General features: G+C 48.1%; 1 protein-coding gene across 4 annotated transcripts; it reads right to left on the bottom strand.

Moving 5' to 3' along the window:
• Positions 1-5748: 5748 nt before the first annotated feature.
• Positions 5749-11770, bottom strand: SOCS2 (suppressor of cytokine signaling 2). Of its 4 annotated transcripts, none has more exons than XM_082665642.1 (3): positions 11674-11770; positions 8852-9212; positions 5749-7213 (listed from the first exon to the last, which is right to left on the bottom strand). In XM_082665642.1, the coding sequence occupies exons 2-3, from the start codon at positions 8988-8990 to the stop codon at positions 6756-6758; spliced, it is 597 nt and encodes a 198-aa protein (XP_082521768.1). In that variant the 5' UTR covers positions 8991-9212; positions 11674-11770; the 3' UTR covers positions 5749-6755. The 4 variants fall into 4 exon arrangements, with proteins under 4 accessions (XP_082521768.1, XP_082521766.1, XP_082521767.1 ...); XM_082665640.1 differs by lacking the exon at positions 11674-11770 and adding an exon at positions 10644-10766; XM_082665641.1 differs by lacking the exon at positions 11674-11770 and adding an exon at positions 9998-10106.
• Between the last annotated feature and the right edge of the window lie 632 nt (positions 11771-12402).

Genomic DNA, 12402 nt, shown 5'->3' with positions numbered 1-12402 from the left:
TATTCCACTCTAAATACTGGGCTTAACACAAATGAGAATACAAATAAACTGATCTTACTCTAGTGAGGTCTCAATTAACACACATAGATCAGTGGTATGTTATTAAACCAGAGAGGGGGGAAAGAAGCCTTAATTTGTAGTGCCTGCCAGTTTCTGTGGTGTAAATACTCCCACCATGGGTGATTTCAATCTACTAATGACACACTTATAATAATTTAGCTCCCCAAATCCCTAAGCATTTAACAACTGGCTCTCAGGAGCCCTCAGCACACCACTGATTCTCCATTCCTCTTAATTTTCTCATTTTTACCATCTTTTTAGTCACTCTGTTGTTTTTTTAACATCCTTATTGCCTGATGGACAAGGAAAATAAAAGAGAGAGCAGATGATTTTTCTGTCAGTGGTTCTAGCAAAGGAGATTGAAGAGGGAGGAAGCTGAAACTGCCATGTGTCTATGAGTTTCAATTATCCCTATGCTCTCTGCCCCTTATTACTGCAGATAACTGAGCAGATGCCCTAATCAAATGTGCAAAATATAAACATACTTTCTGATCAAATATAGAATTAATGGCCACAACCTGGTAATAGAAATGAGGCCAAAAAAAGCTATGCTAGAAACCTAAGAAGGGTCAAGTTCATCAAATGCCAGAAGGGAAAATGGATAGAGGACCTCAATAGACATTTTTCCAAAGAAGACATACAGATGGCCAACAGGCACATGAGAAGATGTTCAATGTCATTAATCATCAGGGAAATGCAAATCAAAACCACAATGAGACACCACCTCACACCTGTCAGAATGGCCATCATCAAAAAATACAACAAATAACAAATGTTAGTGAAGATGTGGAGCAAAGAACCATCATGCATTGCTGGTGGGAATATAAACTGGTGCAGCCACTTTGGAAAACAGTATGGAGATTCCTGAAAAAATTAAAACTAGAACTACCATACAATTCAGCAATTCCGCTCCTGGGTATTTACCCAAAGAAAACAAAAACACTAAACTGAAAAGATATGTGCATCCCCATGTTCATTGCAGTATACTTACAATAGCAAACATATGGAAAGAACCAAAGTGTGCAGCCATAGATGAATAAGATGCGATATATATATATACACACACACACAATGGAATACTACTCAGCCTTTAAAACAAAAAAGAATGAAATCTTGCCTTTTGTGACAACATGGATGGACCTTGGGGGTATTATGCTGAGTGAAATAAGTCAGAGAAAAATACCATATGATCTCACTTATATGTGGAATCTAAAAACAAAACAAAATGAAAACAGACCCATAGATAGAACAAACGGGTGGAGGGGGATGGGCAGGACAAGTGAAGGGAATTAAGAAGTACAAACTTCAAGTTATAAAATAAGTCAAGGGGATGTAAAATGCGGCATAAGGAACATGGTCAATAATACTGTAATGATTTCGTATGGGGACAAATGTTTACTAGACTTGTGGTGATCACTTCAAAATGTATTTAAATGTCAAATCACTATGTCGTACACCTGAAACTAACATAATATTGTACATCAACTATAGTTCAACTTTTAAAAAGATGGCAGAGGGCATGTTAAAATGGGAAATCAGACAACTCCCCTGGATAGAAATAAACAGGGAAAATATTTTTCTGAATGTTAAAGATCACAGCAGCTCTCTGGACCAAAATCTAAACAGGAAAAAGCACACCAAACTAACCGAAGGGAAAACCGTTTAGCAAAATGTAAGTTTTTATCTTAACGTGGTTGGAAACTGGAGAGATATAAATTTTATGAAGGTCTGTGATGAAGGCTCACTCTCTCTGCCATAGGAAAGGGGCTCCTTGGGTGGTATTTACGCTTAGACAGAAGAGGAAGGCAGCTGGCAATATTTCCTTCCCTCTCACTAGGACTCTGGTTTGCCTTCCCCTTCCCTCTGTTTTTAACAGAGGCAGCACTACATGAGTAATAATACTTCACGAAATATGCTCCTGATCTCTAGGGCAAGTCAGAGTTCCTATAAGTTAAGGATGCAGTTCAGAGTGAGAATTGTCTATGAAAGCAGTTTTATGGCTCAGTAGATGTTTATTGATGCAACCCCATTCTCCGTGACAACACTCGTGTGATCCAGCCTCTCTCGTTGACAAAGCTCCCGAAGGAATATCCAGGTTTTGCTCCATGATTTCAGCTGACTTACTATCTAGGCATTTGGTACTCTGGGGCTTTTAAGAAGTTTCTGTGGCAACAGCTGTTACTTCACTTTAGTAATAAAGTAACCTGAACTCAAGCCACATAGAGGAAAAAATTAGAAACATCAAAAATATGTGAAGATGAGAATACAAGAAAACCATGCCTACATAGGAGAGTGAAACAAAACTATCACAGATTCATTTTTACAGATAGATATCCAGAAGGGAAGGAACAGAGGGTATTTCCATTCCATTCAAATGAAGGGCAACTTAGTGAAGAAGCAGCTTCTGATACTTTACATAAAAAGAGTTAAAAAATGCACATGACAAAAGCGTGGCATTTGGGGCTGGCTACTTGTTTCAAAACCTGAAAGGAATCAAAGAATGAGACAAAGAGTCAGATTTAATCTTACCGATCCTAAATCACTCAGTTACCCAACTCTGGGAGAAGGTAATTAACTACCCCCTTTCACTGGAGTATGATCTGGCCAGCAGGGCTGGGTCAGACAAGCAAACAGAGCAACCTCATGCTACCAAAGGGGGAAAGTAAGGTAGGAATGAACTGAGCCATTAGGACCAAGAGTGGGCGAAAGAAAGAATGGCTCCCCTGGTGAGGACAGGAGGGTAGGCATTGACTGGGCCAACAGGCGTCACCAGCTGGGCGTGAGTCACATCTGGCAGAGGCAAAAATGAGATCACAAAACAGCATGGATGGCAGGGTTTCGATTTTAAAACAGCAAGTAGATTAGAAACGTTGAGGAGTTAAAAATTAATGCAAAACTCTGATGTGAATCAAAATATGGAAACCAGCAGAAGCTGATTCTTCCAGAGTTCGGTGGAAGGAGCCAAGAACCGGGAATTAGCCCGCAGAGTATTCCCAAGGCCCACTGTCTAAATTCCAAAGGAAGGAAAACCCAATGTTCAAAGAACTGTAGGGCGTACAGGGTCGCCAAAGAAAAGTACTGATGATTGAAACAAAGGGTGGGAGGGTGCAGCTTTTACAAATACTAAACCTGAGTTTAAAATATCTGTGTTCCAATATGGACTCCGCCCTTGACTTGCTGGGTTGATGGTGTGTGTGTCTCTGTGTACATGTGCACGCGATTCTCCTGATCTCCCCGGGGCTGGGTGTCTTCCTCAGTAAAATGATGGAACTAAATTATGTCATCTGAAAAGTGATTTCAAGCTTTATTCTAGGAAGTGAAAAAACTGGGAGAGGAGAATGCAGGCCACTTAGTAAACAAAAGGCCTAGAATGAATGACAACACTTTTTTGCTCCAAAGGCTAGAAACCTCGGACACAGGAGGGCCTCTGCCTAGCTGTTAGATGTCACCACTGCCACTCCACCCCCATTCCTTGTGCCTAAACCCTCAGCTGAGAAGGGCATGGCCTGGTCCTGGGACATTCCATCCCATGGATTATTTGATGACGTGTCTCTCTCCTACCCTCCTCCCAGAGTACAATTTTCTAAAAGCAGAGAAAAATCCTTCCCAAGAAAATAAACACTCCCAAACAACTGTCCCATTCTGTTACCTATTTGGATTACATAATTGCTATGAAGTCAAGACTTTCTTATTGACACGCCAGAAAAGACCTCTCAGCTCATAAGCTGAACCGCCTTTTCTCCACTGTCCAAAGCCCTAAAAAACCTCCAAGTCCCTAAAAAGCAGTCCCCAGTGCCCACTGAGATGGAATGAAAAACTCCACCGCCTCAACTCTGCTCAGAATGGAAACTCAGATCAAAATATTTTAAATCTGTGGAGATGTAAGCCCTGTATACTATATTCCTCAACAATAACGACAGTAACAAACCCTTACTGATGCCCCAAACTGCCCTTCATAAAAGGAGAACACTGATATTTTTTCTGATTCTGTTGAGAATAATTTAGACAAGTGTACAATCTTAACTCTTTTGTTGGCCAGTCTGTAAAATGGGGTGACCGATAATTGGTAACTGGCATCACTTACCAGACAGCAGGTAAAACAGTTAACCCCCTCCTGACCCACCCCGACACTAGGAAAAAACTACTAGGCCAAGCTAGCTCCAATCCCACAGGGCACAACGCTAATTAAGATACCTATACTTTTCCCGTTGAGGCACCGGTAAAAAGGCTGAGGGTTCCTCTTACAGCCTGCTCTAACTTGTTCATCTGGATCAATGTAGAAATAGCAGTAAATTGCTCTTCGTAATTCCTCTCCAGGAATAAAAAGGACTAGGATATTCCTGGAATGCCTCCTCACTCACAAATTAGAAGGTATACCTCCCGTAATCACTGTACTGTGCTCAGTGTGACGATTAAATGAGATAATGCATGGAACGTGCTGAGCGAGCATCTGGGACACAATAAACTCAATAAATCAATGATGTTACTAACTGTAAAAACAACAACACAAAAACAACAAAACAAAACCAAAAAAACGGGGGGGGGGAACTGTTTCCTGATGCTTATCGACTTACTTGGAATAGGGAAGATCGAAACATAAGGCAACAATAGTTCCACAGCACAATCCAGAGATGTTTTTGCTGTCCTCTGGTTTTCTTGTAATCAGTCACTTGATAGCCATTAAGAAGAACTTTCCACAATGCCACGGGTACTCACACCCCACTATACATCCAACTCTCAATAACTGAGAGGTAGCAGAGTGTTTGAAACAACGAGGACAGAAATGCAAAAGACCTTAAAGAAATTCCACAAAGCCCCTTGGCACCGATCGTGTGGAAGTTTTGCCAGAAAAGCCAAACGTCCCACACCACACAATGGTTCTTGGTGGAAAAAGAGGGTAAATAAAGCACAGACTCTGAGAATCCTAATGAGAAGGTTACCTCCCCATCAGAGACCAGACCTTAAAAGTCTAGCTCTTCTGTAAATTTTAGGTTACAAATAAATTCTTCCTAAGGCACACCTAGCAATCTTTTGTGTTTGGCTCTGCTGTTTGGACACGCACAGTTATGTTTTCCTTCCAGGCACAAAACCGGTTTTTAAGAGCTTCATGAAAATATTCATATTTTCACGATATGCGATTAGCAGGTTTTACTATAATTTATAACTGAATTTTCTTGTTCACTTGGGGCACACACATCATATACTAGGCTCACCTTCCCAGTGACACACCATAGTATGCAGCTATGCAGCACATTTTGTTTTAAAGGCAGCAAAATGAATAATGTCTGAACTCCAGAAAAGATGGTGCATTTGCAACAGTCGTGAGACCGTGTGGCAAAAAAAAAAAAAAAAAGGCCATAAAACTCTTACTTTGTCTTTTGTATTGTGCCTATTCAACCTGTAAAAATTTTTGTAATTTCTAAACCAGGTTTTTCGGAAACACAACCGGCGTTAGTATTATGCCTTTTCAAGTTGTAAAAGACCAGGCCATTTGGCAATTCTTGTAGTTTCTAAACCATGCTTTCCAAAATGCAAAGGGCAAGTGTGACCTGTAACTTTAGAGAAGGGCAAGTAACGTTCTACCTCTGGCTGAATACTTAGTTATTTCACTTGACGTAAGTTTTTATGGCAACCCTCTATTACCATGAAAGTGTATGTCCTCTCCGATTCAAAGTAATTAAGTGCAACTTGTGAAAGTCAGGTTTTTTTATTTAATACATTCTAATCAAATAGTAACAGCAGTAAATAAACACTTTGAAAAACAGGCAGGTATCCCCCTATATCTGGAAGAAAATTAAGTCAGAGTATTCTACATGGTAGAAGGGAGACAATTGCTAATGTCCATGGTTAGACCACTTGGAAATTTCTAAAGCCATTTCTGAAAAATCAATGGCAACAGGTTGTGGGACACAGCTACTTCAAAGGGTAAAATGTCTCTATCTAAATGGTTTTATTAACAGGGATTGAGTTGCACCTGTATAGCATGACATTCTTGTCTTTAGCCTTAAAGGAAAAGAAGTCTTTTCCATTTGCACCAGTTTGAAATATTTCTGAAATAAGGCTCCCTTGAAATGGATTACTACAGTACTCATTCACATGAGAGAGTTCATACATGTAGTAAAAAGACAAATACAGGATTTCATGGTCACTTTTTTTGGTTGATTTGGTTAATTGCATAAAATGAAGGATAAATACTCACAAGCATATCTGTTTAACAAATCTCCTAAGTACATCAGAATGCAAAGTATCAAATGTCCTAAAATAGACTCTGATCACCAGGCATACAAAATTGAAGTTAAGCCTGTGTCAGTTTGGTTCCTTCCACTTCTTCAGCACTCCTAAGTGGAGCTCCTTCTCTACTGCCGGTGCTGGCACCTTCCACCTAACAGGAACCTCAGAAAGGCAGAGTTCTGATAAAGTGTTCCTTCAGCCTTTACTTGGGACGTTTTATTTTTAACTTAAAAGGATAAACTGGTCTTGGTCAGCCTTAGGAAGGGAAGCATCACTCAGGTGAAAATATCTGGGGGAACTTTAAATACCTAGCTACCCCTCCACACATTTAAATTAGATTGACTTCAGCTGTTCTTAGAATTCTGCGTAGTTATCCAGAGCCGTCACTCAAGTTTTGGTTCTCTTTTTACATAGCTGCTTTCGGAGATACTCTATAGGAGGCATGTTTAGAAAAAGAGAGACACTTATACCTGGAATTTATATTCTTCCAAGTAATCTTTTAGTCTTGTTGGTAAAGGCAGTCCCCAGATGGTACCGGTACATTTGTTAATGGTGAGTCTACAGAGATGCTGCAGAGGTGGTGCTGATGTGTAGAGCGGTTTGGTCAGATAAAGGTGAACAGTGCCGTTCCGGGGGGCTTCTGGGCCCGTCCGCTTATCCTTGCACATCTGAACGTAGTAGTCGATCAGATGAACCACACTGTCAAATTGTTTAAGCTTGGACTTGACACATATGATAGAGTCCAATCTAAATTTCCCATCTTGGTATTCGATGCGAAGATTAGTTGGTCCAGCTGATGTTTTAACAGATATTGTTAGTAGGTAATCTGAATGCGAACTATCTCTAATCAAGAAAGTTCCTTCTGGTGCCTCTTTTAATTTCTCTTTGGCTTCATTAACAGTCATACTTCCCCAGTACCAACCTGGGGTTTTTGTTCAAAAGAAAAAGAAAAGAGAGTAAAATAGTTATTATAGAGAATTTTTAAAATAGGGTAAATACTTGGCAACAATTTTTCTAGCTCTAAAAAGAAGTGTGTGAAAGTTTACCAGAGGCTACCATAAATACTTTCTATAGAAATCTGATGAAAACATAGGTCCATTTTATTTTCTGAACAAACTGCAAGCCAGTTTTCTTTTTTAAAAGTAACTTTCTGTAGCTGTTCTTTAAACTCTCTTAAGACTTTCTCCTAACGAAACAAAAGAATGTTTGCAGTATGACACATTGGCTGACCAGGCATGATGCTTCTCCACTAGTCAAGTGAAATCAAAGATTTAATGTAAATTAAGTCAGAAGTTAGAAATAAAAGCCATGCCCTTAAAAAAGTGGAAAACCCAACTCCAGTTAATACCAACAAGATAAAAAGAAGCAACTTTCTGAATGGTTGGTGTCCACTCCCACCCTCCCCAAATCTGTTAGCGGCTGCGTCCATATCTCTTTTCGAAGTCCCGTAAAGCACCGCTATTTACTTGTTTTAAGAGGGCAGTTCTAGTATGATACAATAGCTTCTGTTCGCTGCTTTGATTACAACTACCTTATCAGCCATTGAGAAATGAGAGAAAGCCCAATTGATAGTTAGTACTTCCAGTTTACAGTCTTCCATAAACTCTTTTGGACTTTGCCCTAATTCAAATCCAATCACAACCGTCGGTCTCCCCAGCATTCTCGAGTCTACCTGCCAGTTCCATCTCCCATCCCGTTTTCAAAAGTGACTTAGCAACATCTTACAGTTTAAAAGTTTGAACAATACTCCCCCGCCTCCAAAAAAAAACTTGCTCGGGTACCTGCAATCTGCCGGTTCCTCCCGCTGAGGGAAAGCCCGTGGCCTGCACGGAAAGACCGGAACCGCAAGTGAAGGAACTTTTCCTTCTCCCTACTGCTACCAAAACTTCAACTTTGCCCCAAACGTAAGCTTTGAGGATCCTGATTTTGAAAGGCTGCAGGTTTGCCAGAATCTTTTTTTCCATCTTTTCTTCTTTCAGATGCCGAGAGACGACAGCGAGCCGCGCAAAGCGCAAGACTGCACTTGAAACAAGCGAGGCCAAGCTCGGCTGGGGCTTCGCAGCCCGCCCTCCTCCCGGCTTTGCGGCAGTCCTGAGCGGCAATCAGTCGGTCCCCGAACTTGGCCGCCAAGATTCCAGGCTGCAGCGGCTGCCCGGCCCGGGAGCCAGATGCAGCTGAAGCTGCGGGCAGCGCAGCGCCCACTCGCCGCCCTCTCACCCCGCGGACAGGAAAGGAGCCGGGCACTTTCTCCGGCTAAGGTCCGAGCCCGAGTGCCGACCCCCAAACGGCCGCGGAAAATAGCAAAAATTCCAGCGCCCTAAGAGTCTATTTCCAAAGAGCCCTTCTAGCGCTCTAACCTCCCCTAGGCCTCTGAGTCCCCCGAGAACCACTTTTCTTTCGCATTCCAAGGATCCAGGTCCGTAGGGGCATTCTCCCCGCGGTTCCCTGATCTGGGGCGGGGAGGGTAGCGATTGCTTCCCAGCCTCGCTAGCACAACCGCATCCTTGTCTTTGGGGAGGCGCCCCCTTCTCGCACGCATTGCGGCCGGTCCGCTCCCTACCTGTGTGACTAAGTTCCCGCAGGGCCTTCGCCAGACGCGCCGCCTCCGGGGACGGCTCCTCCGCCGACCCCGAGGTCCCCCAATGGCTCTGCGTCCCTTCCGCGCCATTCCCGGAGGGCTCGAGGCACCGCAGGGTCATGGGAGAAGGGTCACCGCGGCAAAGACAGGTGGCCGCCCGAGCTGGGGTCAGAGAGGGGCACGCGTCCTTCTTAGAAGTCAGTGGAAACCCCAAAACGAGTCCCTGAGGGGTCCGCGAAATGGAAATGGAGGGGGAGGTAATGGGGAGCCGCTGGTTCTTCCTCCCCGGGTCCCGGTGCACGGATAGCAAAATCCCCCGCAGGCGCGGTCACGCACAGTTTGCCTGCAAAGAGAAAGTGGAGGGTTGGGTCAGTCGGAACTGGACCCCTGCGGCCAGGGCGTGGGTGGAGGGACAGAGACGTGGAAAATCCCGGGAATCCTCCGCGTCTGCGCTCCTGAACCATTTAACCCCGAGCATCCAGTTACTGCCCTGGTCCGTTCTAGAGAAAGAAGGATAAAGAGAGAGCAGGGATCCAAGACGCAAGAGTTGGGGCGGGGGACAGGATGAGGGTGGCGAACCGGCTTATTTCCCGCCCAGGGCTGCTCGCTGAAATCGCAGACAAGGAGATGAGAAGAGCAAAGAGTCACCTGCGGGTACGGTGGTAAACAGGCCTCAGTCAAGGACAAGTAGAAAAATGTAAAAAGGAAAGAACAGGAGAGGTCCCCACTTGGCATTCCTATCTCACACTCCGCACAGCCCGGGAAGCCCCAGGAGGAATCACCCCGCACAAACCTAGTTCCCGGCCCTACAGCGCCGCGGGGCTTCCCGGGCAGAGCCTGCAGCCCGGGACGCGGAGGTGCGGGAGCTGCCGCAACACAGCAGGAGAGGCTGCCTCCCTCCCCTCCCCCCGCTTCCCGGAGCTCGCTTGGGGCAGGGGTTGGGGGCGCCGTGGCTGCCGCTCCCGAGGCCGGGCGGCTGAGGCTGCTGTTGCCGCCGCGAGCGCTGTCGAGGAATCTGCCCGAGCGCACAGCCCGCGCGGGGGCTCCGAGCCCTGACCCGAGCCGGGGGCCGAGCAGGCGGCAGAGAGAGCTGCGGGACGTGCTAGACAACCCACGCTGAGCCCTTACCTCGGCCTCGGCCGCCGCTGCCGCCTCCGCACCAGGCAGCCTCCCCAGCAGGCATGGGGCGGGGGAGCCGGGAGGGGCCCGGGAGGAGGGGTGTCTGCCCGAGTTTCCCCTGTTGACTTTTAATTTGGGAATGAGATGCCTGGGGATGTGACGAGCCCTGTGCTCAGCGGCGGGGGCGGCCGGAGTTCTCTGCACAGAGGGCAAACGTGAGCCCCGGGGACCATCGCCTCGATTCGCCGGGCTCTAACACCCCCTCTGGGCTCGGACACCCCCGACCCGGGGCAGCTGCTGGGTTCCCTCCGGCTGCAACCAAGGAGATGAGAAGGAGAGAGGGAGGGAGGAAAGAGGGCGGGAGGTAGGCGGGTGGGGAGGAGCGGGAGATCAGCTTATTAGGAGGATTATTAATCTGGATGGCAGTTTAGGGGAGGAAAAACAAAAACAAAAACTCTGGAGACTTCCAGACGCCGGGAAAGAACTGGAGAAAGCAGGCAGTAGCTCCCAGCCTCGGGGCAGAGCTGCAGCTCGGGCTCTCTAGCCCAGAGGCTCGAAACTGCGGAAGCCAAGGCTGCCCCGCTCTCTCGGCCGCGCCCCAGTGCCCTCCCCAGCCCTCCTAGGGGCGGAGCCCTTGAGCTCCCCGGCCCGATACCTGCCGCGGGCCCCTGCCCGAGCTCCTCCGGCGCCCCAGCTGTAGGCGACGGGGATCCTGAGGCTGTGCGCCCGGGGCCCCGGCGCGCACTGTCCGCGGCCCGCGCAGTGCCAGTGGCGGCGGGCGAGAAGGCTCATGCTTCAAGGGAAGCCCAAGGCCCGCGAGCCGCGGCGGCGGCGAGACTAGACAAGAGTTAAATGTCTGTCCCCGGAGCGCTGTGTGCGCGCGACTTCCCAGACCTACGCGCCTCCCTCGCTCCCCGCCTCTCTCCCTAGTCCGCGCTCCCCGCGCGCCCCGCCCCGCGGCTGCGGAGGCCGCTTTCCAGGAACTTTCCAGGAATCCACCTCACGTGACCGCGGCCCCCGCTACTGCTTTAAAGAGACTCCGGTGCTAATGCGCAGGCTTCAGGAGAGACGGGCTCAGAGCATTCGGGTGCCGGCCAGGGCGGGGTGGATGCCTGGGAATCCGCCCTCCTCTGACCCCACGCCCCGGAGTTTTCGGAGACGCGCAGGAGAAGAACCAGGCCATCACCGTCCCGGTTTCGGCGGCTGGAGCTTGCGCCCAACCCATGCAAGCTGTGCGCCGGAGTCGAGCGGTTAGCAGACGTTCTCGCCCCTCGGCCCGCCGCGGCTGGTTGTCTTTTCCATCCCCTCCGCGCCTTCTCTAGGCGACTTTCCAGGCCGCACATTTTCGGGGTGGTGGTGGCTGGAGAGACTAGAGATCCTCGGAAAGGGCCCCTCCCGCTCTAAGACACATTAATGGAGTGGGAGAGCTCCCTCTTCAGCACCCCCGCGCCCACGCCCGGGACCCGGAGGGAGCGGGCTGATGGCGGTCCTCTCGGGTCCGGTCCTAGAAGGCTGCCAGCGGGCGTAGCGCGGCGCCTTGTTAAACGGCGCCGGCCGCTCTGTCTCCTCCCCGTGGCGGTCTTGCTCGCTGTCTCCCGCACCGGCCCAGCCCGGCTCCTCCGTCCCTTCCTCCTCCTCGTCGCTCCGTAGTCTCCTTCCGGCCACCCGGCGGCCCTCCGGCTCACCTGCGCCGATCGCGGAGGGGGCGCCCAGACCTGCGCGCCCTGGTGGTCCTGGCCGGCCCGTCTCGGTGTCCGCAGGCCGAGAGCGCTCGACTCTGCGATTTCCCGCAGAGCTTGCACCCGGGGCCCGGAAATGCGGAAAGATCCCAGCTCTTCTTCCCTGCCCAGGGACCCTCACCTCCTCCCACCTAGTTGAAGGCCACCTGGCCTCAGTTGAAACTCATCTCCTTCCATGCACGTCCGCCTCCGAAATGTGACCTACTGTAAATGTGACCTACTTTTTAAAAACCATTAACACTCATGGGAAAACCGGATCCAAAATTTCGATAACCATTTTTCTTTGAAATACTATTCTATTGCATCACTATTCAAAAGCTTGAAAGGTCAATGGCCACTTTTAGTTGAAGCGTTGGCCATAGGGAAGTTGGGCGAGGAAAGGGGAGGGGGCGTAGGGGAAGGCGCGGCTCACAAACCTTGCCTGGTGCACCCCCCTGCTGGCTCTGCGAGGAAGCATAAACCAGCTCCTGCCTTCAGGCCGGGAGTCCTGGACAAACGGTTTTTCTCAATAATTTTCCTGCTTTTGAGTAAATAATTATGCAAATGATAGGCAGATTAGCTGGAGAGGAAGGGGGGGTTGCATTTCCCAGCTAACAAAGGGTTTTGTCAACGATGGAGTCGCGTGCACTGAATCATGTTTTGTTTCTTAGAGTCTGATCTGGAGGGCAGAGCTAA

This window comes from Grampus griseus (genome assembly GCF_964374135.1).
Source record: "Grampus griseus genome assembly, chromosome: 11".
NCBI lineage: Eukaryota > Metazoa > Chordata > Mammalia > Artiodactyla > Delphinidae > Grampus > Grampus griseus.
Note: the sequence above shows the minus strand (reverse complement) of the source record. Positions and strands in the feature narration are given on the sequence as shown.